The sequence below is a fragment of the Rhinopithecus roxellana genome, chromosome 10 (assembly GCF_007565055.1).
Source record: "Rhinopithecus roxellana isolate Shanxi Qingling chromosome 10, ASM756505v1, whole genome shotgun sequence".
Lineage (NCBI taxonomy): Eukaryota > Metazoa > Chordata > Mammalia > Primates > Cercopithecidae > Rhinopithecus > Rhinopithecus roxellana.
Genome location: NC_044558.1, coordinates 13,581,243 through 13,608,947, shown reverse-complemented (window position 1 = coordinate 13,608,947; position 27,705 = coordinate 13,581,243). Strand labels below are relative to the sequence as shown.

At 41.3% G+C, this 27,705-nt stretch overlaps 1 protein-coding gene across 1 annotated transcript; it reads right to left on the bottom strand.

Annotated features, from left to right (window-relative positions):
- On the bottom strand, window positions 1-27,705 carry CREBL2 (cAMP responsive element binding protein like 2). Its single transcript, XM_010371004.2, has 4 exons — window positions 27,345-27,705; window positions 8,271-8,468; window positions 6,555-6,699; window positions 1-3,109 (listed from the first exon to the last, which is right to left on the bottom strand). The coding sequence occupies exons 1-4, from the start codon at window positions 27,357-27,359 to the stop codon at window positions 3,105-3,107; spliced, it is 363 nt and encodes a 120-aa protein (XP_010369306.1). The 5' UTR covers window positions 27,360-27,705; the 3' UTR covers window positions 1-3,104.

Here is a 27,705-nt window from a genome sequence, read left to right as displayed (position 1 = left end):
TAATGTGAATATTTAAATTTAATGTAGTTCTTTCCTATTTAACAAACAGTTTTCTATAACTCCTATTTAGGCTACAAATTACCCTGTGAAAGTTATCCTCCCCCCTTTTTTACAGATGAGAAAGCAGGTTGAGAGATCAAATAATTCAAGGTGACTCTTCCTTTTAAAAACTAAGTATGTAATGGATAATATGCAACTGATTTCTTATGAAACATAACATTTATGTTTTTAGATTTTCTTTTCCTTTAACTCAAGGTAAGTCCAGTGTAAACCTGTACTTTTTGTAATTAGCCAAATCAAATGATCATAATTCAAAGATGCTAAAATAGAATGCTACACAGTGATGCTGATAAATACTGTCGATTAGCCAGCAAACAGTAATGTGAATTTGCTGCAGGACGGTCATTCTGATATAGATATAATAGAAAGATTTTATATAAAATAGAAAACTTTTTAAAGAAATTCAACTATATCCTAAAACTTGATCTGGTCAAACTTATTCCATATTATATTCAGTTGCTCTAATATACAGCAGGTTGAAGATAAAATAATGACAGAATTTGACTGGTCTAAACATACAAATATATTTCCCCCTTATCTTTCTTTCCTTGGGAAAATAAGAAAAAGAAAACATTACTCTGTTTACTCAGAAAGCAAGGAGAGCAGCACCTTCTCCTGGACTCCGTGACTGTCAGCCTTCTTGTCATCACAAGGTGAGGGGTGCCAGGATTTCACTATGCTGCTCCTTCACTGGAATGGGAAGGAAATGCTCCAGCTGTTTTAATCAGTGACATTTATTAACATGCTTCAAAAGTGACCAAAGTGTCCAGCCAGCACAATAGCTGACGCAATCAATGTTCTCTTAGTGTGATCTCCTCCAAAATACCAAATAAATAGGTTTAGGAATAACCTCAAATAAATTGTAATTTAACTTCACCCAAAATTACACATCCTCTACCTGAGGATAAAGTCACTGCTCTTCCCTGCTCCTGTAAAGATACTAGCGGGAGGGGAGGAAGCTCAAATGACGCTGTAATGTAGAATTACAACCAGAGAAGAAATACTTCAAGCATAGTAGAGACGTTCCATTGAAGAGCCACATTCATTTTGGAATGTTTGTTTTGAAAACAACTCTTCTGGAGGAATTCAAAAGGTACTGAACAAAGCAACATAAAGTAAATCTTGGGTTGTTTTGCAGAATAAACATATACAATTGAGTAGACCAGATGGCAAAAACATACCAATTACAATCTGAATGCTATATTTAAAACCCTTAAATTCTGAAGGCCTGAATATCAACAAACCTATTTATGTTTATGATCCTAAAAAGACATTAAATATTATTAAACCCCCAACTTCCAAAACATAAGAGAGACCCAGCAAACTGGGCTAGTGGTATCTCAGTACACAGTCACACATGACTAGACTAGACTAGACTAGAGATCTGAGTTTGCAACCCAAGTACAAGAGGTCTTTAGGAGCTCAGGCTAAAGGGAGGCACTTTATTCAAATGCATGGCCTGAGAGAAGAGGGAAAGTACCTTGTAATCTTAAACTATGTGGTCCATCGCATGTTCTACCTCAAAGACAATCTAGACTACAGTATCTCCTCTTAAACTGCCAGTTCAGAACACAACATATTTTATTTGGAAGCTAAGTATTTGCTTCACTCGAGTGAAGAATAATTTAGCAGCGACAGAGAACACGACTCCTGTTTTAACCATGGGAAAGAGAAGAGAGAGTGATAAAGTATCTCGCTGGGGAAATCAAAAGATTTCTGGGTCTGTCTGGGTTTATTATATTATGAGCTTGATTCTTCAACCGTCACTCCATTTGGTAGTCAGGAAGAAAGTACGTGCAGCTGCAAGGGGAACCAGAAAGAACTACCCTGCTCTTCTGCACCCCCAGCCAGGCCCACTAGCTGCAATGCTGTGCACAACTCCAGTTCCAATGCTTCCCTCCACAGTGGAGGCATAGCCAGGGCTGAACTAGATGCATGCCCACAGTGTGTTTCTGGCTCAGAGCCTGTCAGGAAATTCATGTCTGGGAAGAATCTAAGTGTTCTGATGATGGCTATGGTCAGTAGATCTACCAGCAATTTGTACCTTTTTTTGTTTCAGATTTTAAGGCAGAAACTCAATCTCAGCAGCTAATTTCATCCTACTTCCTTCAGAAACATTCTCCGATTCAGTTGAGTACACAAGAAAATGTGTGTGACCATTCACTCCTGTCCTCCCCACATACATATATAGACATACAATAAGAAACATACATACATATATACCCTAGGTTGTCAATGTATGGTGCTGAAATACCTGAAAGGTTACTTTTCACTTAAAAATAAAATTTGATGAATTATTCTGCAAGTATGGATTTGGCCCTAGCAAATTTTTATAAATATAGTTTGAGAGGACAGCAACAAAGGTTTTAACTAGAAGCTGTCTTGAGGGTTTTCCTGATAGATTTTGTTAGTATGTATGTTATTTAAAACAGGCATATCCTTATGGATTATAAAAATAGAAATGTATATATTTGTTAATACATATTCACAGCTTATGCTGGAATGGCTCACAGGAGAAGTCATGGTTCATGCAGAGAATAAACATTACTCAAGTAAATAAAAATAAGATTTAGGTCCATAAAGGCTGAGAACTTACAGTCAGTAATCAGCTCATTTGGTTTCTCTTTGTAGGGCAATCAAAAACATGAAAGGTGGTGATATAAACACACACAGACATACAATTACATGAATTACATGGAAAGAATATAAATTAACCAATAAAGCAATGTGGAGTTAAGGTGCAAAAATACAATCTTCATCCATTTTCTCTATTCCTGTGTTTTCAAGCATCACAACATGTTAAATGTTGTGGGTGGCAACACCGACCAGACAGGTCTGAATGTTTGTAGATTTGCTAAGTGTTGAAAGTTAAAGCCAGATCCTTTGAGATCTATGATCACACATTTTGGTAGAAACTGCAGATTTACAGAGATGACTACTGAGCAGTAGGTAGTAAATGGAGCCAAGAAGTACACTCTTGCCCATCCATCTTCCATGGGAATCAGAATATTGGCTTCAATCACTGACTCATCTTTATATAACCTTCACCCTGAAAAACAAAAGTTACGAATGTAAGAAGGCTTTAAAAGTCAATAAAGTTTAATTAATCTGTTTTAAGATGCACAAAATTTTATTTTCAGTTTAGTATCTTCGGTAAGGTTAATTTTAAAAAACACAGACTAAAAAAACGCTGATTTGGCTTTTTTCCATTAATTTAATTTAGATGAAGGCAAATGTTTTTTCTAATTTTTAAACATTTCAGTAGCTTTTGGGGTAGAAGCGGTTTTTGGTTATGGGTGAAGTGTATAGTGTCAGTCCGATATTTTAGTGCAGTTGTCAACCTACATGAAGACAAATGTTATCTCATCTAATAAAAGTTATCAAAAAGCCAATTTCTTCAATTTTGTAAAAAATATTTAAAACATAAAAAATTTGTTCTGGCCAGGTGTGGTGGCTTACACCTGTAATCCTAGCACTTTGGGAGGCCGAGGCAGGTGAATTACCTGAGGTCAGGAGTTCAAGACCAGCCTGGCCAACATGGTGAAACCCCGTCTCTACTAAAAATACAAAAAATTAGCTGGGTGCAGTGGCATGTACCTGTAACCCCAGCTAATCGGGAGGCTGAGGCAGGAGAATCGCTTGAACCCAGGAGGCAGAGGTTTCAGTAAGCCGAGATTGTGCCACTGCACTCCAGCCTGGGTGACAGAGCGAGACTTTGTCTCAAAAAAAAAAAAAAAAAAAAAGTTGTTCTGTGCTCCCAGAGGTTGACCTAAAAAAAAAAAAAAAATTAATTAAAAAAAAAAAGGTTTGCAACATTTCCTTATGGCTATTTAAAGTACTCCCAGAGTAATCACAATAATGAAGAAATCAACATAGGACATATTCATTTTAACAGCTGTTTTTTTTTTTTTTTGAGACGGAGTCTCGCTTTGTCGCCCAGGCTGGAGTGCAAAGGCCGGATCTCAGCTCACTGCAAGCTCCGCCTCCCGGGTTTATGCCATTCTCCCACCTCAGCCTCCTGAGTAGCTGGGACTACAGGTGCCCGCCACCTCGCCCAGCTAGTTTTTTGTATTTTTTAGTAGAGACGGGGTTTCACCATGTTAGCCAGGATGGTCTCGATCTCCTGACCTTGTGATCCGCCCGTCTCGGCCTCCCAAAGTGCTGGGATTACAGGCTTGAGCCACCGCGCCCGGCTGACATATTCATTTTAAAGTCTCCAGTTTCTTCAACAAATGTTGCTTGGACAACTAGATACTCACATGCAACACATGGACTCCCACCTTACACCATATAGAAAAATTAATTCACAATGGATCAACCACCCAAATAAAAGAGTAAAAACCATAAAATTCTTAGAAAACATGAGGCAGGTAAATCTTCATAACTGTGGATTTGGCAATGGAGTCTTAGATATGACACCAAAAGCATGAGTAACAAAAGAACAAAAATCGATACATTGGACTTCATCAAAATTAAAATATTTTGTGCATCAAAGAACACTATCAACAAAGTGAAAAGAAGCCTAGAGAAGGGGAGAAAATATCTGCAAATCATGTAAAAGGTTTTGTAACCACAGTAAAGAACTGTTACCAGTCAATGACAAAACCTAATTAAAGATTAGCAAGGGACTTGGACATTTCTCCAAAGAATACATACAAATGGCCAACAAGCACATGAAAATATGTTCAACATCATTAGACATTAGGGAAATGCAAATAAAACACAATGAGATATCACTGCATACTCATTAGGATGGCTATAGTTTTAAAAAATGGAAAATAAGTATTGATGAGATGTGGACAAATTGGAACAGACATACATTGCTGGTGGGAATGTAAAATGTTTCAGGTACTATGGAAAACAGTTTGACTATTCCTCAAAAATTAAACATAGAATTGCAATATGGCCCAGTGATTTGACTTCTAGTTGTATATACAAATGAATTCAAAACAGGTATGCAAACAAATACTGTACAAACATGTTCACAGCAGTACTATTCACAATATCTGAGAAGTAAAAACATATGTCCATCAATGGATAAACAACTGTATATATATGATTATCTGACCATAAACAGGAATTAAATACTGATGATACATGCTATAATGTGGATGAACCTTGAAAACATTATACTAGGTGACAGAAGCCAGACACAAAAAGTCACATACTGTATAGACTCCATGTATATAAAATATTAATATATAGAATAGGTAAATCCACAGAGACAGAAAGCAGATTCATGGTTGCCAGGGCTTGGTGGAAGAGGGCAATGGGAATTAACTGCTTAATGGGTTCAGGATTTTCTTTTGAGGTGATCAAATGTTTTATAACTAGATAGACGTGATGGTTGCACAACATTGTGAATGTACTAAATGGCTCTCAATTTTTATGTTAAGTGAATTTTACTTCAATTAAAAACAATCCTTACAGTGATGGGCTACTGCACTAGGGAGCCTGGACTAGGTGAGGACAGGTTCTACCATGAAAGCTGTGTGACCTTGGGCACCTTACCCAGCCTTTCTGCTATTTTTTTCATCTATAAAATAAGTATAATTCCTTAACACAATCATTGTAGGGAATATTTAAGATAAACATAAATGAAAGTACTTTGTAAACTGTAAATCGAAATACAAACAAAGGTAGTATTATTAACAAAAAGCTAGATTAGTGCCACTCCCATTTATGGACTAAGTCTGTTAATAATAAAATTTTGATAAATTTATCAGTTGCTCTTTATAGACTCCATGTAAAATGCATTTTAATATTTAGAATCTGATGCCATTTCTTTTTTTTTTCTTTCTCGCTCTGTTGCCCAGGCTGGAATACAATGGCATGATCTTAGCTTACTGCAACCTCCACTTCCCAGGTTAAAGCAATTCTTGTGCCTCAGATTCCTGAGTAGCTGGGATTACAGGCACACACCACCACACTTAAGTTTTGTATTTTTAATAGAAACGGGGTTTCACCATGCTGGCCAGGGTGGTCTCAAACTCCTGGCCTCAAGTGATCTGCCCGCCTCCGCCTCCCAAAGTGCTGGGACTACAGGCATAAGCCACCACACCTGGCCAGAATCCAATGCCATTTCACCTGCTTATTAGTGTATTAAAAATGGCTCAACATTTTATTTAAAGACATACTAAGAAAAGTGGTCAACAGAAACCCTACCTTGAGATACCCCCCTTTTTCCCCCCCTTTTGAGACAGGGTCTCATGATCATGGCTCACCGCAGCCTCAACCTCCCTGGGCTCAGGTGATCCTCCCACCTCAGCCTCTCGAATACCTGGGATTACAGGTGTGCACCACCATGCCCAGCAAATTTTGGTATTTTTTTGTAGAGATGGCGTTTTGCCATGTTGCCCCAGCTGGTCTTGAACTCCTGGGCTCAAGTGATCTGCCCACCTCAGCCTCCCAAAGTGCTAGGATTATAAGCATGAGCCACTGCGCGCAGCCGAGATACCCTCTTAAATATAAACTCTCCCATTGATTGCACTTACAGGAATTGCTATTAGCGTCTGTCTTCCCAGCCTTGGTATGCCTGCTTGAGTTCTGCTGAGATTTGTTCTGCTCTTCTCCAGTGAGTAAGGCCTTTATTTCAGAAGGGATTTTTCCTTGGTCCATTGCCATGCACCACTGCTTGTACTGAAATATGTAAAACATATTTAAATAAACCTTTACTCGTCAGAGTTCAGGAACCACTGGTAGAAATCCTAGACATAAGAACTCCCATGGCTAGAGGTCATGTTCGCTGCTGGGAAACCCATTTTCCACGGTATTACCTATTTATAAACTGAAGACATATATGAGATCTGCCATCTTTCAGAAGAGGTGGAAAAACAGCTGCTGAATCGTCTTTGATGTATTGGAGTGTTGCTCAGATTTAAAAGGCCCCTGTGGTTAAAAGGACATCTCCCCACAGTGTGCCACTAGTTAGAATTCATCTTTTATATATATATATACTTGTCACAGTATTATTTCTACTCCCAAAATAAAGAAATAAATGTCAGTAATTTCCTTTCTCTCTTTAACAAGTAATCATTAAACGTCTACTATCTACCAGAGTGCATGCTAGGGACTTTGGGGGTATACAAAAACAAAGCTGACCAAAGATTCTGCCCTCAAGTGGCTTACACTGCAGAAAGTAAGAAATAATTGATAGCATATCACATATTCAACACATCAAAAAAATCTACTGAATAGTATATATCTGGACAATATACACAACACTGTTCATGTCCCTCTCTTCATGTTCCAACCTTGTTGTCTTACTTTCTAAAAACCTGTGGATGCCTGTCCCAGTTGTGTAATGATCACGGTAATATCATCTCTCTGTCACTTCCTTCCTCAGCTCACAATAATGGAGTTTCAATTCTGTTTTATCTACTCTCTTTCACATTTTTACAGCCACTGTCCAACATCTGAATGGATGAGTGAATAAAACATGTAAAATAAATAAAGTCACTTGGCCAGGTGCGGCGGCTCACGCCTGTAATCCCAGCACTTTGGGAGGCCAAGGCAGGTAGATCATGAGGTCAGGAGATCGAGACCATCCTGGCTAACACAGTGAAACCCCGTCTCTACTAAAAATACAAAAAAAATTAGCTGGGCATGGTGGCGGGGGCCTGTAGTCCCAACTGCTTGGGAGGCTGATGCAGGAGAATGACGTGAACCTGGGAGGCGGAGCTTGCGGTGAGCCGAGATTGCGCCACTGCACTCCAGGCTGGGCAACAGAGTGAGACTCTGTCTCAAAAAAGTAAATGATAAAATTTTAAAAAATAATAATAAAGTCACTTAAACACGAATGGTATGCCATGCACAGTTACACATTGTTATATTGCTTTGTCCACTTAGCAATATATTGTGAGTATCTTTCTACATCAGTAAATAGATGTGCACTGTGATTTTTACTGGCTACGAAGTAGTCCAATATATGAATGTAGTAACATTTATTTAACCAGTCCTTTATTGTTGTCCATCTGGGTATTTTCCATTTTCTTCTCTCATAAACAGTCCCTCAGTGTGACAGTCATGTACACTCTGCTCCCACCAGCAGTGTATGAAGATGCCTATTTGCCCCCATCCTGGCTAACAGGTTAATATTCTCTCCCATGTTTGCCAACTGCACAGGTGATAACTGGTATCTTCCTATTTTAATGTATTATTTATTTAACTGTTAAGGTGATTTTTTCATGTGTTTATTGACGATTTCTTACCATTTCCAGTTCCTCTCTGAGGGCACATATAGCTCTTTCTCGACTGGATACCAACTCTTCCAAATACTGATATCTCAGCTTTTTTCGGGCTCGGCATTCTCTCGCACTCTGGCGGCTCCTCTCAAGTTTTGCTTTCAAGTCAATTTTGGCTGGCTTCCGACCACGTTTACCGGGCTTCTTTACTTTGCCTCCAACCACCTTCAGCAAGCGAGAGAAGAAATAATTTTTCCCTTATTTCTGTGTACAGAAAAGTAACTATGGCTGCATATTAGCAAAGAGAACATTTACAAACAAAACTTGAGTGAAGCCTATGGAACTAAGAAAGCATAATCCCATCAAATGCCTTCTGGGTCTTTGCCTCATAATTTATTTTCTGACACTTTTGAAACCATGAATGTGAAAGAAGAAATAATGTACATTTTTATTATTTATTTGATAATGAAGTTTAAATAGCTCACCAGTAAACTTTATAAACCATATGGAGATGGATAATAAAAAACTAAAAAAACTAGTAAATATTTTGTTCATGAATTTTTTTTTTTTTCCAGACAGGGTCTCACTCTGTCGCTCAGTCTAGAGTTCAGTGGCACAATCACGGCTAACTGCAGCCTCGACCTCCAGGGCTCAGGTGATCCTCCCACCTCAGCCTCCCCGGTCGCTATAACTATAGGCGTGAGGCACCATGCCCAGCTAATTTTTGTATTTTTGTTGTTGTTTTTAGAGATGGGGTTTCACCTATGTTGCCCAGGCTGGTCTCCAACTCCTGGGCTTAAGTGATCTATTTGCTTTGGCCTCCCAAAGTGCTAGGAGTAAGCCATGGTCCAGGCACCCTCTTTTTTTTTTTTTTTTTTTGAGACAGGTTCTCACTCACTCTGTTACCCAGGCTGGAACACAGTGGCACCATCATAGCTCACTGCAGTCTTGAATTCCTGAGCGCAAGTGATCTTCTGCCTCAGCCTCCCTAGTAGCTGGGTCTACAGATGAGCGTCACTATGCCCGGCTAATTTTAAAAAAATAATAAATTGTTTTGTAGAGCTGGGGTCTACAAAAAAGTACTGACTTTCATGTACCAACATAAACTCCAAAGAAAACTATGAAAATAACCCCACACATCCAGCTTTTTTTTCCTGTTCTAATTTTATTTCTATTTACACAGAGTCACGTGCAAATTTAAACAGCTGGCTTTAAAACAGTATACCTCTTTACCCACTATCCATTTTATGTCTTTTTCCACCCTAGAGCACATTTGTGAGATGCAGACAGTGAGCCCGAGGGGAAACAATACCTGTCTCCCAATCTCCAACCACTTAGAAAAGAAACCTGCTAGCCAGTGATTTTTTCCTACCCTTCACAGAGAGCTTCTTTCACAAAGGTGGGCTATTAAAGATGTTAGACACCAGTAAGGTTTTTGAAATACTAAGTCTGTCTTCATTATATGTCAAAAGTGTTAAAGTCTACTGATTACAAGCAAGACTGAAGGTCCCAATGTTCCAACTCCCTGTTTTAAACACTTTCTCTTTTAAGACAAGCTAAAACTAAAGGTCATGACTTTTTCAAAGTAAGCACCTGGAACTGTGTCATGTAATTCTTAGTACCTGGTAATCAGTATTTAATAAATGACAGTTAAAAAACAAAAGACATTCCTAAGTAACCAATGTGTCAAAGAGGATTGTGATTACGAGAGAAATTAGAAAAATACTTTGAGATGAAAGAAAAAGGAAATACAACATACCAAAACTTATGGGGTACAACTGGAGCACTCCTCAGAGGGAGCTGAATACACCTCTTTTTTTTTTTTTTTTTTTTTTTTTTAAAGAAGAGGCCGGGCGCGGTGGCTCAAGCCTGTAATCCCAGCACTTTGGGAGGCCGAGACGGGCGGATCACGAGGTCAGGAGATCGAGACCATCCTGGCTAACACGGTGAAACCCCGTCTCTACTAAAAAATACAAAAAACTAGCCGGGAGAGGTAGCGGGCACCTGTAGTCCCAGCTACTCAGGAGGCTGAGGCAGGAGAATGGCGTAAACCCGGGAGGCGGAGCTTGCAGTGAGCTGAGTTCCGGCCACTGCACTCCAGCAGCCCGGGCGACAGAGCGAGACTCCGTCTCAAAAAAAAAAAAAAAAAAAAAAAAAAAAAAAAAAAAAAAAAAAAAAGAAGAAAGGTTTCAAATCAGTAATATAATCTTCCACCTTAAGAAACTAGCAACAGAAGAGCAAATTAAACATAAAGCAAGCAGACAGAATGTAATAATCAATAGTAGGCAGAGCGGAATAAAATAGAGAATGGAAATAAAACAGAGAAAAATCAATGAAACCAAAAGATGGTTCCTCAAAAGGATCAACAAAATTTACCAACCTTTCGCTAGACTGACCATTAGAGAAAGAGAAAACTCAAAAATACTAAAATGAGGACCGAAAGAGACACCATTACCAACATTACAGAAATAAAAGGGATACAAAGGATACTAGGAAAAACTGCATGCCAAAAAACTAGATAACCTAGATGAAATGGACAAATTCCTAGAAAGACACAAAGTAGCAAAACAGACTCAAGAAGAAACAGAAAATGTGAATTAGACCTATAGCAAATAACAAGATAGAATTAGTAATAAAAAATTTTCTTTGATTAGTAATCAAAGAAAAGCCCAGGTTCACATGACTTCACTGATGAATTCTACCAAATATTTAAATAATCAACACTCACAAACTCTTCCAAAAAGTGGAGTAGGAGAAACCTTATTCCATGAGGCCAATATGTGCTTGAAACCAAAACCAAACAAAGATATCAGAAGAAAACTACAGACTAGTATGGTCTTGTGAATTTATATGCAAAAAATCCTCGATAAAATACTAGTAGGTTGAATCTAGCAACATATAAAGAAGATTATACACCATGACTAAAAGGGATTTATCTCAAGAATAAAGGTTGGTTTGACATCTGAAAAATCAATTACTGTAATACACTGTATCAATAGGAAAAAAAGGACAAAACTTGCATGTTCATCTCAATAGACAAAAAAAAGAACTTGACAGAAATTCAACACCTTCACATGATAAAAACACTCAATAACCTAGAAATAGGAGGGAATTTCCCCAATTTGATTATGGATATCTACAAAAAACCCACAGCTAACATCTTACTAATGGTGGAACACTGAATGCTTTCCCCCAGAGATCATGAATAAGGCAACAATCTTGTCTTCTCTCAAGTCACTGTCACTTCTATTCAACACTGTACTACCGAGAAAAAGAAACAGCATTCAGGGAAAGGAAAGGAAAGGAAAAAGTAAAACTATGTCCTTGAAGATGACATGATTTTATATATAGAAAATCTAATCCAAAAGAATTCTTGCCCCACTGAAAAAACCTTTTAGAGCTACTACATGAGTAGAGCAAGGGTCCAGGATACATGACCACTATACAAAAATCAGTTGTGTTTCTACACACTATCAATGAACAATCTGAAAATGAAATTAAGAAAATGCCTCCACTTATAGTAGCCTAAAAAGAATACAATATTTAGGAATCAATTTAGCATAAAGCATGTAAAATCTGTGCACTAAAAACCACAAAACATCATTAAAATAAATTAAACATCCGATAAATGGAAAGGCAGCCCATGTTAGTGGGCTGGAAGATTTATTATTATTAAGAAAGCAATACTCTTCAAATTGATCTACAGTTTCAACAAAATTCCTATCAAAATCTCAGCTACCCTTTTGTTGAAATTGGCAGGCTAGTCCTAAAATTCATACGGAAATATGAGGGACCCAGAATAACCAAAACAATCTTTTTTTTTTTTTTTTTTTGAGACGGAGTCTCGCTCTGTTGCCCAGGCTGGAGTGCAGCGGCCGGATCTCGGCTCACTGCAAGCTCCGTGTCCCGGTTTTATGCCATTCTCCTGCCTCAGCCTCCCGAGTAGCTGGGACTACAGGTGCCCGCCACCTCGCCCGGCTAGTTTTTTGTATTTTTTAGTAGAGGAGGGGTTTCACCGTGTTAGCCAGGATGGTCCCAATCTCCTGACCTTGTGATCCGCCTGTCTCAGCCTCCCAAAGTGCTGGGATTACAGGCTTGAGCCACCGCGCCCGGCCCAACCAAAACAATCTTGAAAAAGACATAAACTGGAGGGCTCACACTTTCTGATTTCAGAATTTATTAGAAAGCTACAGTAATCAAGACTGCAATATTGGCACAAGGACAGACATACAGACCAATGGAAAAGCATAGAGAATCCAGAAATAAATCCTTACATTTATGGTCAATTGATTTTTGACAAGGTGCCAAAGCAATTCAATGGGGAAAGAACAGTCTCTTCAATAAAGGGTGCTGGGACAGGTGGATAGCCACTTGCAAAATAATTAAGTTGGGTCCCTACCTTGTACCATATACAAAAATTAAAAATTGAACAAGCCAAGTGCAGTGGTTCACACCTGTAATCCCAGCACTTTGGGAGGCCAGGGCAGGAGGATCTTTTGAGCCCAGGAGGTCAAGACTGCAGTGAAGCTGGGTTTGTGCCACTGCACTCCAGCCTAGATGACAGGGTGAGAACCTGTCTCAAATTTTAAAAAAATAGAACAAAGGCCTAAATGTAAGAGATAAAACTATAAAACTCTTAGAGGAAAACAGAGGATTTACTCCTTATGACCTGGATTAGGCAATGGCTTCTTAGATATGATAAGCACAAGCTATCAAACTGTATTTCAAGGATAATCAAGGTAAAAAGACAACCCACAAAATGGGAGAAAACATTTGTAAATCACAAATATGATAAGGGACTTGTATCTCGAATACATAAAGAACTCTTACAACTCAATAATAAAAAGACAATCCAATTTTAAAAAGGGGCAAGGATTTGAATACACATTTCTCCAAAGAAGATGTACAAATGCCAATAAGCAAATGAAAAAATACTCAACATCATTAGTCATTAAGGAAATGTGAATCAAAACCACAAAATACATCACTTTACACCCACTAGGATGTTTACATAATCAAAAAGATAGCCAATGCCAGGCGTGGTGGCCTACACTTGTAATCCCAGTACTTTGGGAGGCTGAGGTGGGAGGATCACAATGTCAAGAGATTGAGACTATCCTGGCCAACATGGTGAAACCCCACCTCTACTAAAAATAAAAAACAATTAGCTGGGCATGGTGGCGCACACCTGTAGGCCCAGCTACTCGGGAGGCTGAGGCAGGAGAATCACTTGAACCCGGGAGTCAGAGGTTGCAGTGAGCCGAGATTGCGCCACTGCACTACACCCTGGCAACAAAGTGAGAATCTGTATCAAAAAAAAAAAAAAAAAAAAGACAACCAATAACAAGTACTGGTGCAGATGTGGAGAAACATTGCTGGTGGGAATGTAAAATGGTGCAGCCACATTGGAAAACATTCTGGCAGCGCCTCAAAAAGTTAAACATAAAGTTTATAATCTAGCAATTCCAGTCCTAGGTATATTCCAAAAAGAAATGAAAACATATGTCCACATTAGAACTTGTATATCAATGTTCACAGCACCATTATTCATGATACCTAAAAACCAGAAACAACCCAAATGTCCATCAACTGATGAATAAATAACAAAATGTAGTATATCCATACAATGGAACATTATTCAGCTATAAAATGGAATGAAGTACAGACACATGGTACAACACTGATAGCCTTGAAAACATTATGTTAGGTGAAAGAAGACAAATACAAAAGGCCACATATTGTATTATTCCAAATCCACAGAGACTTAAAGTAGATTAATGGTTGCTTAGGGCTGAGAAGGGAAGAAAAAAATAGGGAGTGCCTGTTAATGGCCTCAGAGTTTCTTTTTTTCTTTTTAAATTAACAGACTTTGTATTTTACAGCTGTTTAGGTTTACAGGAAAATTAAGCTGAAAGTACAGCAAGTTCCCATACTATCCCCTTCTCCACTTTCACAGTTTCACCTATCACTAACATCTTTCGCCGGGCATGGTGGCTCACGCCTGTAATCCCAGCACTTTGGGAGGCCGAGGCAGGTGGATCACGAAGTCAGGAGTTCAAGACCAGCCTGGCCAAGATGGTGAAACCCCGTCTCTACTAAAAATACAAAAACAGCCAGGCGTGGTGGTGGGCTCCTGTAATCCCAGCTACTCTGGAGGCTGAGGCAGAGAACTGCTTGAACCCAGGAGGCAGAGGTTGCAGTGAGCCAAGATCGCACCACTGCACTCCAGCCTGGGCAACAGAGTGAGACTCCGTCTCAAAAAAAACAAAAAACAAAAAACAAATCTTTCATTAGTGTGGTACATTTATTACAATTGATGAACTAATATTGATTTATTATTAGTAACTGAAGTCCACAGTTTACATTAGGGTTCACTCTTGGTGTGGTATATTCTATGTATTTTGATAAGCAGTATCATACAGAATAGTCTCACTGCCCTGAAAATCCCCTGTGCTCCATCTATTCCTCCTCCTTCCTCTGTCTCCTGAAACCCTGACAATCACTGAACTTTTTACTATCTCTATAGTTTTGCCTTTTCCAAAATGGCTCCTTTCACTTAGCAACATGCATTTAAGGCTCCTCCATGACTTCCTGTGGCTTGATAGCTTGTTCCTTTTTCTTTTTATTTTTTTTTTCCCTAAGAAACAGGGCCTCGCTATGTTGCCCAGGCTGGTCTCAGACTCTTGTTTTCAAGCTATCTTCCTGCCTCAGCCTCCCAAGTAGCTGGAACTACAGGTGCACCTAGCAACTCATTTGTTTTTACTGCTAAATAGTATTCCACTACAGGGATGTACCACAGTTTGTTATAAGAGTCTCTTCTTGGAGTGATGGAACTGTTCTGGAATTAGATAGTGATGATCATTGCACAACTCTGTGAATATATTACAAATCACAGGATGAACAAATTAAAAGGTGAATTTTATGGTTTGTGAATTACCTTTCAATAATGCTATTATTTTTTTAAAAAGACATGGTTGCCTAGTGAACCTGAAAAAGCAAAAAGAATAGCTGAAAGGGAAGAATCAAGGTAGCACAGATACAGAAGATTATGAGGAGAATGAGTATTCTGGAGGGGAGGGGTCAAGCATAAGGTTCTAACTTATGAGTTTTAAGGTTGAAAATTAAGATAAAACTGGATTTAATTATTGCTGATAATTCTAAAATTAACCATTACAGCAAAAGACAAAATAGAAACCAGTCTGCAAAGGCCTGAGGAAATTATGGATGGCCTAGGCTTCACAGTCAACAAGTTTAACTTCCACAGAAAGAAAATTCTAGACAGAAAAGGGTGGGTCCCCGACAAAACCCATCCTCAAGCCAAAAAGCCTGAAATGACGGCCCAAAATGAGAACTTACATCCCTGTTTTCCCACTCAAATGTTGCCTTTTCCTAAGCCACCCATGGCCCTGCCCCACCCCATCCTGTGCCTATAAAACCCCCAAACTCGGCCGGTAGACGAGACTACAACTGGATGTCAGAGAGAAGCAGCTTGATTTCAGAGGAATGGCTTGATGGCGTAACTTCAGAGAAGAGTCTGGCTGGAGACAGCTGGACTTCAAGGGAAGATTACTTACCAGTCCCATCCCCTTTTCAGTTCCCCCTCCTGCTGAGAACCACTTTCATCAGCAATAAAATCCCCTGCATTCACCATCCTTCAATTCATTTGTGTGACCTCATTTTACCTGGACGATGGGAGCCACAAGTGTAGAAACAAAAGGCTGTCACACTGGCCCTTTGCCCTTGCTGGTGGAGGGCAGTTGCCTCACAAGAAAAGGCAAAGGGTCCACTGAGCTATTAACAGTTGAGCCATCCACGGATGGCAGAGCTCAAAGAGCACTGTAACACTCCCTCTGGGGCTTCGGAAGTCTCAGGCACCCCTACCTGGATGCTGTCTTTGGGTCTGCATAAAGTTCACTCCTGCCAGCACCAAAGCAGCTGGCCGATTCCAGTGCTCATTCACTCCAGTTCCTTCACTCGTTTGCTCACATGCTCCCTACTGCAAGGAGCTGAGAGTGGTGGGCTGAGTATATGAGGCACCCCTATAGTGAGTCCTGCGAAAGGGTCCGGGAAATACCCTGCTTCATTGACACCCCAACACCAGTCAGGGCACTACTCACAGGTTGTTACAATAGGTGCCCAGTGCATCTCCCCACCATCTCCCCTTTTCCACCCCACTTCCCTAGTCAATCCATTTTGCAAAGAGCTACCAGATTAACCTTTCTTTCCATAACTTTAGGGTGTTTTTCTTCACTGTAAAAAAGTAATACCTGATCATTATAGAAACAATAAATTTTCTCTAATGGCCCCTGGCCATGTCACCCTCAAGTTCAAGAAGAGACCTCTGGCTCAGCACTACTTACTAAGTCACCATATCCATTATACTCATTTCTTGGGGCTGCTATAACAAATTACCACAAATGTGGTGGCTTAAACCCAGAAATTTATTCTCTGGCTCTGGAAGTCCAGACTGGGGCAGTCTGGTGGAGCTGCATTCCCTCTGCAGTCCATGGGGGAGAATCCACTCTTCGCCTCTCCAGCTTCTGGTGGCTGCCAGCATTCCTTGACTTGTGGCCACATCACTCCAATCTGCCTCAGTGGTCACACTGCTTCCTCATCTGTCCATCAAAGCTCCCTCTGCCTCAGTCTTAAAAGGACACTTGTCACTGGATTTAGGGCCCATCTAGATAATGGAGGATAAGCTCCTCCTCTCAAAATCCTTAATCACATCTTTTGCCATCCAAGGTAATATTCACTGTTTTACCACATAAGGTGATAACCACAGGTTCCAGGGATTCAGACATAGACATATCTTTTTAGGGGCCACCATTCAGCCCACTGCATCCAGGATTCCTGCACAAAGCCAGTTCTCTAGCAGGCACCCTCTGTATCAACGCAAGCCAGTCTCCCTAGAGATCACCAGCCTGCATTTCTATCTATCCCCATCCCCTGCATTTCTAACTATACCTACATTTCTATTTTCCCTCTATCCTCCCACCATCCAAAAGCGCAAATCTTGTTTTATTTTGTTAAGATCAGCTCTAGCCCTCTTTCTCTGAAGCTCTCACTGACCACCACCCTCAATCCATAAGTCATTTTTCTTCAAAGTCCTGGAACACAGAGTTAATATCACACTGAATTTATATGCTTTGTTATATTGTTTTTTTAGTGGACTCACACATTTTTCTATCTCCCCAAGTAGTCTGAGCTCCTCAAGCACAGAAGCTATGTTTTCTACTCTTTTGCAATCCCACAGTGTCCAGCACAGAGCCAGGCATTTAAGAGATATTTATTAAAAGATTGATAATTTAATGAATAAATGAAAAAAGAAAAATCAGCGATATTTTGAAAGTGCTTCAAATTGATACTACTACCACCACCAACTTTAAAGCTGTTAAAAGGAAATGCTCCCTCTCAGGGATGTGAAATCTGAAAACCAATTAAGAACTCTTCTTTTATCACCCTTTTTACACTTATTTACATCCTAATGCTCTAATTAAGGCAACTACTAAAAGTTTCAAGTTGTTAAAGTTAAGAGAACTACTGTATCTAGATGAAGAAGTACCAGCAGCCTCGGCCAAAAAGGAAAACAGGAGGGCTTGTTTTGCCTTTCTCTTAAAAACATAAAGAGAAAAGTTATCTCCCACAGATTAAAGAAAAATAAGATAAATATGAATGTGGCTAGCCACTGCTCTTTACCACTTTAAAGAAAAAACAAAACAAGCAGTGGCATTTTCATTTGATGTTAAGGCTCCCATAACTTCCTTCACAGCTGTGGGTTAGGCTTCTTCTCTTTTTTTATTTGCCAGATCTACAGAAAGCAGCAAAGTCTACTCACATCTTCCTGCTGTTACCTTTCTGCCAGTTTTTCTAGTCGACAGGAGAAAGATCAAGTAGGTATCTCTAGCCTGAGAGTTAACTTCTGCCTCTCCTCTCCCAACCCCTATCCCTTCCCCCATCCCCTGCAACTGGTAAGTCCTCTTTTTAAAAGTCTCTCCACTCTTAGACGGCACAACAGCCCTGTCTTCTGGTTCTCTTACGTCACTGACCTCTCTTTTCAGTTTATTTTGCTGAGTCCTACTCTTCAGGAATCTTCTGATCACTTTAGAGTTTTCCAGGGCTCTCTTTAGCTCTCTATTCGCTCCACTCTTTATCCTTTCGGAATTTTAAGCACGCTGCATCAGCTGCAACTTACATTGTAAAATCTCTAATATGGTCTTCAGGCCTTTCTTCTGCACAATCTAACCAGACCAATGCACTCAAAAAAGACCAAGATTTATTGAACTCAGTATGTATTAAGTTCTTTTGGTATGGGATCACACATACACTACATTTAATTCTCACAATAACTCAATAAGGTCCTTGTTAACACACCCAATCTGTATCTGAAGAAAGTAATATCTGAAGAGATTAAATAATCTGTCCAAAATCACAACAGTTTGAAAGGGTGAAAATGAGATTTGAACTCAAGTCATACGCTAAAACCCATGTTCTTTCATAATTGGACCATCTGCCTCTGGTCTTGTCCCAGTTTCTACATTTTCACCCTAATCTGTTCTCCATATAGGCATTGGCCTTTTTCTTCAAAAACACAAATCTGATTTTGTCACTTCTGCTTTAAAACCGTTCAATGGCTCCCCAACATCTATGGCCTTGGTGTTCAAACCTCATTACACATAAGAGCCACTCAACTGGGAAGCCACTCACAAAATTCCCAGACCCTATCCCGAAAGAATCTGATTCACCAGGTCTCTTCCACTCTGAAAAATACTGACCCAAATTTCTCAGCCTTGTTTACCAGGTATATTGTAATTTGGTCCCTGCTTATCTTTCATCCTCATCTCTGACCACACCTCTACTTGTGCTTTAAGCTGTAGTTCAGGGTTAATAAATTACCGCCCTGCTGGCAACCCAAATACAGCCTACTGCCAGTTTTTTTTTTCTTTTTTTTGAGACAGAGTTTTGCTCTTGTTGCCCAGGCTAGAGTGCAATGGTGCGATCTCGGCTCATTGCAGCCTCCGCCTTCCGGGTTCAAGCAATTCTCCTGCCTCAGCCTCCCGAGTGGCTGGGATTACAGGTATGCACCACCACGCCTGGCTAATTTTGCATTTTTAGTAGAGACGGGGGTTTCTCCATGTTGGTCAGGCTGGTCTCGAACTCCTGACCTCTGGTGATCTCCCCGCCTTGGCCTCCCAAAATGCTGGCTCACGCCTGTACATGAGTCACTGTGCCCAGCCCAGTTTTTGAAAATAAAGTTTTACTGGAACACAGCCATGCCCATTCATTATATTCTGCTTATGGTTGCTTTCATAATACAATGGCAGGGTGGAATAATTCCAACAGAGACCATATAGTGTGCACGGCCCTTTACAGAAAGTCTGTCGATCCTTCTCCAGCTGTACCAAAATACTTACTCTACTGTGCAAGATGCTTTAGTATATGATATTCCATCTTTCCTGTTTTGGAGGGGACTCCAGTTCTTTAAAGATTCATTCCGGGCCGGGCGCGGTGGCTCAAGCCTGTAATCCCAGCACTTTGGGAGGCCGAGACGGGCGGATCACGAGGTCAGGAGATCGAGACCATCCTGGCTAACACGGTGAAACCTCGTCTCTACTAAAAATACAAAAACTAGCCGGGCGAGGTGGCGGGCGCCTGTAGTCCCAGCTACTCGGGAGGCTGAGGCAGGAGAATGGCATAAATCCGGGAGGCGGAGCTTGCAGTGAGCTGAGATCTGGCCACTGCACGCCAGCCCGGGCGACAGAGCGAGACTCCGTCTCAAAAAAAAAAAAAAAAAGATTCATCCCTACTCTGTAAACCCATGTCTGACATACCTCGACAGTTTAGCATCCACTCTTGGTGCCCCAAAAGAACTTTGCCTCTATTGCCCTCATTTTCTACCTCACCATATCGTAATTACGTTTCTATTTGTCTGCCTCACCCAATAAAATATTCCCTGAGAACAGTTACAAACTCTTAATCATCTTTGCAACTCCAATGCCTAGCACAATGCCTCACACATATTAGGTGTTCAACAAATGTTGGATGAATTAATAAATAAACTTTCCTGAAAATCTTAGAGGACAAAACATTCTGAATAAGGTTATTTAAACTTAGATTAAATTTAGATTAAGGTTATTTAAACTTAGATTTCAACTGGTTTCTGTGGTATTTAAATTACTCCTTGGTTTCTGAATTATCTGTAGAGGTACTCAAGTTGAAACGTGCATGTAACCTAAACAAGAAAGAAAGGTGGCCGGGCATGGTGGCTCACGTCTGTAATCTCAGCACTTTGGGAGGACAAGATGGGCAGATTGCTTGAGCTTGGGAGTTTGAAACCAGCCTGGACAACACAGGCTGTCTCTACAAAAAATATTTTTAAATTAATCAAGAGTGGTGGCAGGCGCCTGTGGTCCCAGCTATTCCAGAGGCTGAAGTGGGAGAATCGCTTGAGCCAGGGAGGTGGAGGCTGCGGTGAACCATGATTGCACCACTGTGCCCAGTCCAGGCGACAGAGTGAGACTGTTTCAAAAAGAAAAGAAAAGAAAAGAAAAGACAGCAAGCACATAAGCACATTAATGTCTACTGTCAGAGATTTGTTTAACAGATGACATGGCTCTTTTGTCTTGGTCTTCTAGAAAGTGTTGATGTAAGATGACAGGAAAAGCAGAATATGTCTGGGCTATAAGGCACGGCCCAAGGAAGGTAGCTCCAACTGCAGCAGAGGATGGTTAAGGAGCCAAAGAATATATGTGAGAATGTCAAAGATATTTTTTTGCCAAATTAAAAATTTTTTTGAGAACCAGCACTACTCAGAACTGGAAAGAATCAGAAGACTTTGGCAGAGGAAGGGGGTTAAAGGGGTAAGGAAAGTGCAAGAAACCTCATTTCCAGATAATCACGTAGAACACAAGGTAGAAAAGAAGTGTGGAGGGAAATGACAGCCCATCTTGGCATGCTGCAGCCATCAGCCAGCCCACTCCTGCATCAGTCCCTCAACTGGATCTTGATACCTTAGGATACTTCAATTTATTCATGTGTTCATTCAGTAAACATAAAGTCCAACATAAAATTAAAAAATGAGAACTTTCTATCTATGATCAAAGCCTCTGAAAATAACACATTTCTATTTTGTAACTGAATGTAGCAGGTCAAGGGAGAACAAACTTTCTTTTTTTTCTTTTTTGAGACAGAGTCCAGCTCCATTGCCCAGGCTGGAGTGCAGTGGCACAATCTCGGCTCACAGCAACCTCCATCTCCTGGGCTTATGCAATTCTCGTGCCTCAGCCTCCCTCCTGAGTAGCTGGGATTACAGCTGCATATCACCACACCTGGATAATTTTTGTATTTTTTGAAGAGATGGGGTTTCGCCATGTTGCCCATGCTGATCTTGAACTCCTGAACTCAATCCACCCACCTCAGTCTCTCAAAGTGCTGGAATTACAGGCATGAGCCACCACACCTGGCCAAAGAAAAGAGATTTTCATAAAAACAAGCACTTTTTCCTAGTGGTAAACATGGAGGTGGCCTCAGGAAACTACCTTTCTCACACTGTCTAACAGTTAATGACAGAGCTTAAGTTCATTTTATGTCCCACCCCACTGCCCCTGTCCCATCTGGGGCACAGTCTGGAGCAAAAGGTAGTATAGGTGCTACAAATCTTATACAACAGCATATACTTAGGAATTACTAAAATGAGCATCTCAGGGACCTACTGCACTGTGGAAAGGCCCAAGGAATCACTGTTAGGTAATATAATAATGGTAACATGTCTTGAGAGCCTACTATGTTTTAGAGTCTGTACTAGAGCTTTAAATGTATCATCCCTAATCCTCACCAAAACCTCACCTATTGGCCACATTTAACAGATAAGGAAATGGAAGCTCAAAAAAGTAAATAAATTAGCCAAGATTTTTTCCTTCCCAACTAGCCTAGTAGGAGATCTACTCAGTTAGCAATTGAGCTCTGCTAATTAACACTTTCCTAAACCCCACTTTGAGATGCCCAATCTATCTTTTGCTTTATTTCTCTCATTTGCCATGGTAAATACGTGCTGGCTGGTTTGCTCAGCTGGAGCACACTGATTAATAAAGCCCGAGTACATCAGGACAATCTCCTTCACGTCACCCTGATCCAATTCAATTTAATCTCTATTCATGAGTACTTGATGCTGTATTAGGCACACTGCTAGAAACTTGGGAGGCAAAGCTGTTCCCCATTCAAATGTATCCTGCTCTCACTCCAGCCGGCTAGATGGCAGAGTGTGGAGAACTCTCAGCAGATTCATTTATCACCACTGGTAAAAACAACTCAGAATACAAAATCTTTATAAAGGGAGGTCCTCACATCATCATCCTCATGTTTCCTGACCTACTCAGTCAAATACTACCTCTCTATAACTGCTGTTCCTGCCTACTCTGTCCTCTTCCTGTTGCACTGGTCTTGCTGTCAGCCAGTCTGTCATCCTTTATGCTCTCACTGGCACAGCCACCATTCTTCCAAACCCCAATCCTCATCTTCCCTTACACTGAGGAAAATGGAACCAGAGACTGTGACTCATACAGAATGTGAGGGAAAAGTATGTTTTGTGTGTATGTCTGTATATACTAGGAGGACAGTACAATTTTGTGGGATTATAACTAGGGCACAGAAAAGGCAGGGCTGGGAGCTGCCAAAGCCTTATATAAGGACAGTTTCACACTGCCTGACTGTGGAAGGAGAGTCTAGTATTGTACATGACATGTAAATATTACTCATCTACAACTACAATATGCATTCGAAGTGCACGTAGAGTACTCCAGAGGCACTCTCCATCCAGAGACATTTAAACTGAATTTCCTTTTTGATACTCACTAAGGTTTTTAAAGCTGCTGGTTTCTAAGTACTTATAAAAACAACGAATTAATAAAGAGTGAGAATCAAATTCATTGTGCTTACCTGTGTATCCTTTAGGAAGTAATTCACGGATAGCTTACCCTCAAATTTTAACTGCACTCTTTTAGGCTAAATAATGACATTTTGAACCTTCCTTCACCCCACCAGTTTTAGAAATAACCTTTATGTGATCTTATAGCTAAGTAAAATAGCCCAGAATCCTATGTATTTTTCTTGGACTTATTTGAAATTATTGAAGACTTTCAGTAAGCCGTTAAATGTTGCAAAGGTCTGAAAAGGAAAAAATTGAAAACCGGAAAGAATATATTTTGAATCTCAAGTTAGGAAAAATAAAGAACAATATGTTCTTCTACCATCCTTAAACACCCATAACATTAGTATTATTTTCTGGACAAGATAATGAACACAGCATTAAGATTTAATTTTAAAATTAACACTGAAAGATCTAGCTAGCAAAGATTTTTATGAAATATTATTTCTGCCTTTTGGCTGGAACTGCCATCTTCCAGTAATTCATCAAAATGATTAACACAAAGGGAAAGAGAAAGGCACCAACAGATGTTCTCCAGGCCTTTTAGAACACACGGAGTTGTTCCTTTGGCCACATACATGGAAACCTACAAGAAAGGTGATACTGGAGCTGGGCTCAGTGGCTCACACCTGTAATCCCAGTACTTTGGGAGGCCGACACGGTCAGATCACGAGGTCAGGAGATCAAGACCATCCTGGCCAACATAGTGAAGCCCCAGCTCTACCAAAAATACAAAAATTAGCTGGGCATGGTGGCACATGCCTGTAATCCCAGCTACTCAGCAGGCTGAGGCAGGAGAATTGCTTGAAACAGGGAGTCAGAGGTTGCAGTGAGCCGAGATTGCACCACTGCACTCCAGCCTGGTGACAGAGCGAGACTCCGTCTCAAAGAAAAAAAAAAAAGAAGGGTGATATTGTAGACATCAATGGAATGGGGACTGTTTAAAAAGGAATGCCCTACACAGATCACCTGAGGTCAGGAGTTCCAGACCAGCCTGGCCAACATGATGAAATCCCGTTTCTGCTAAAACATGCAAAAAGTTGGCCAGGTGCAATGGCTCACGCCTGTAATCTCAGCACTTTGGGAGACCAAGGTGGGTGGATCACTTGAGGCCAGGAGTTCGAGACCAGCCTGGCCAACATGGCAAAACCCTGTCTCTAATAAAAATACAAAAATTAATCAGTTGTGGTGGCATGCACCTGTAATCCCAGCTACTCAGAAGGCTGAGGCAGGAGAATCACTTGAACCCTGGAGGCAGAGTTTACAGTGAGCCAAGATTGTACTACTGCATCAAGCCTGGGCAACAGAGCAAGACCCTGTCTCAAAAAAAAAAAATTAGCCGGGCATGGTGGCCCATGCCTGTAGTCACACCTACTAGTGAGGCTGGGGTAGGAGAATAGCTTAAACCCAGGAGGCAGAGATTGCAGTGAGCTGAGATCATGCCACTGCACTCCAGCCTGGGAACACAGACTCCATCTCAAAAAAAAAAAAAAAAAAAAAAGGAATGCCCTACAAATCTTACTATGGCAAAACTGGAAGGGTCTACAATGTTACCCAGCATTCTGTTGGCACTGTTGTAAACAAAAAAAGAAAAGATTCTTGCCAAGAGAATTAATGTGTGTATTGAGCATATTAAGTACTCTTAAGAGCTGACAGCCTCCAGAAACGTGTGAAGGAAAATGATCAGAAAAAGAAGCCAGTGAGACCCTCATCTCTGCAAAAAAATTAGCTGGGCGTGGATGTGAATTCCTGTAGTCCCAGTCACTTGGGAGGCTGAGGTGGAGGACTGCTTTGAGCCCAGGAGTTCAAGGCTGCAGTGAGCTGTGATCACAGCAACGCACTCCAGCCTGGGCAACAGTGCAAAACCCTATTTCAAAAAAAAAAAAAAGTAAACTAAAAAAGAAAGGTACCTGAGTTCAACTGAAGCACCAGTCTGCTCCACCAGTGGAAAAGAGCCTGAGCTACTGGAACTTATTCCCTATGAATTCATGGCATAATAGAGGTAAAAAAGACAAAAGATATACAAACATTTCTCTTCATTGAGTAGAAGTGTGATGTCCTGGTCGGGCGCGGTGGCTTATACCTGTATTCCTAGCACTTCGGGAGGCCAAGGTGGGTGGATCACCTGAGGTCACTCAGGAGTTTGAGACCAGCCTTACCAACACGGTGAAACCCTGTCTCTACTAAAAATAAAAATTTAGCCGGGTGTGGTGGCACACGCCTGCAGTTCCAGCTACTCAGGAGGCTGAGGCAGGAGAATTGCTTGAACCCAGGAGGCGGAGGATGCAGTAAGCTGAGAGCATGTCACTGCACTCCAGCCTGGGCAACAGAGCGAGACTCCATCTCAAAAAAAAAAAAAAAAAAGAGGTGTGATGTCCCCTCCCCAAAGAAATACTCAAAGCAAAAAAAAAAGAAAAAAAAATTACTTGCTGATTTTTCTGGAAAACTTTCAGAACACTCCCCTTCTGTCTTGGAAATACCACTTCCCCAATATCATACTCCACGAATGTGACTATGGCAAAACTGAGAGTCTACAATGTTATCCCGCATTCTGTTGGCACTGTTGTAAACAAACAAGGGCAAGATTCTTGTCAAGGGAATTAATGTGTGTACTGAGCATACTAAGCACGCTAAGAGCCGATAGCTTCCTGAAACGTGCCCCATTTCTGTCTTGGAAATACCACTTCCTATTAAGAGGGGTTTACTACTTCACAAGCAATCCGTTCCTCTAGGTGAGTCCCAATTCCAGAGTACTGCACTGGGTTTTCCCTTCCATCTGTCACTTCCTCACAGCCTTCTACATGAAGAGGAAGAGAAAACAAGAAAGAAAGAATAAAACAAGGAACACAGAGAAGATGGAAATTTTTTGAATCTCTCTGAGTATATGTGAAACAAAAACTGCAGCAGCAGCAAAAAAAGACACCCAAAGGACAAGCTATCATCAAGAGTATGCCAGAGACTGAAACAGAAGACGCTGAGAAGCACAAAGGATGGCTTTTACTTTAAAAACTGGCAAATTTTAGAAGTCTGATTCCTTAAAATAAAAAAGTTCAATTCCAAAACAACCTGAAACCCCAATAAGCAAATCCCTGAGCATCCCTATCTTCAGGAAAAAAAACTAAACAACACTAATGTGGGTAGATGTGAAGACAGAAAGGCGGCCAGGCGCGGTGGCTCACGCCTGTAATCCCAGCACTTTGGGAGGCCGAGGCGGGCGGATCACCTGACGTTGGGAGTTCAAGACCTGCCCGACCAACATGAAGAAACTCTGTCTCTACTAAAAATACAAAATTAGCCGGGCGTGGTGGCGCATGCCTGTAATCCCAGCTACTCGGGAGGCTGAGGCAGGAGAATCGCTTGCACCCGGGAGGCAGAAGAAAAGCTTGAGCCCCGGAGGCGGAGGTTGTGGTGGGCCGAGATCGCGCCATTTCACTCCAGCCTGGGCAACCAGAGCGAAACTCCGTCTCAATAAATAAAGACAGAAAGGCTATACATAAACTATTTGGATTAACCAACAATGAACGTGATCTATTATCTTAAAATCACAAAGTAAGTGATTTGGACAGGGAAACTGGATGGTGATGGGATACTAAGGTTAACAAGAGAAAAATCACTATTTATTAGAGAAGGCTTTCTAGAGGAGGTTAAACTCCAGACTGGCCAAATAGCAACAGGAGTTTAGCAGTGTTCCAACCAACCGCAGGAAAATAGCTCAGAGGGGGAGTGAACTGATTATATGAATGGTGCATTGAGTAAGGGAGCCTGAGAGAAGAAAGGGGAATCGTCAAGGGGAATGAGGCTGGTTCGGAGTGCACTAAAGTGTCCAAACTGGAGAGAGGGTAGGAGGCAGCAAAAGAGTGCAAGAAGAAAAAGTACAGTAGTTTCTTCACTTATCTCGACAGGCAAGTTAAGGACTAGGGGTTGCACTACCTGGAAAGCTAGCAAACAGGGTTGCCCTGGGAGTGAAAAATTTCCAGAGGAGAGGGCCCTTCCTGGAAAAAAGCAGCCCGGTGTTCCCTCATTTCCTGGCTGGGTACCATCGGGCAGTGACTGGAGAGGCGCAGGTATGTTTTAGGCAGGTGTCTCTTGGGTGTTGGCGTGGACTACACAGCAGAGGTTCAGCCGCGGGACTAGCATTGAGCGACAAGCAGGCGGCGGCGCGTGCAAACCACAAGACTTACCTTACTGTCATCCATCTCGGCAGACACGCTGGCCTGGCCGGGCACTCCCTCCCGGAGCCCTCCCCCGGCTCAGCCGGCCTGGCCCGGCCCCCGCCCCGAGGAAGAAGGGGATATGGTTCTGGCTGCCTCCTCCTCTCGCCTAACAGTTCGCTTCCCTGATGCCACAGTCACGGGGACGAGGGACCAGTTCAGGAATGGCAGAGCGGACCCTGGAGGCGGCCCCAAACGCCTCCCTTCGCCGCCGCCGCCTCCTCCTCCCCCTCCATGACAGTCTCTGGGTGTTTACAGACGCTCTGGAGAGCCGCCGAGACCGGAGAGTGGGCGGGAGCGCCACACGCGGAATGGTCCTTTCGGCTGCCGT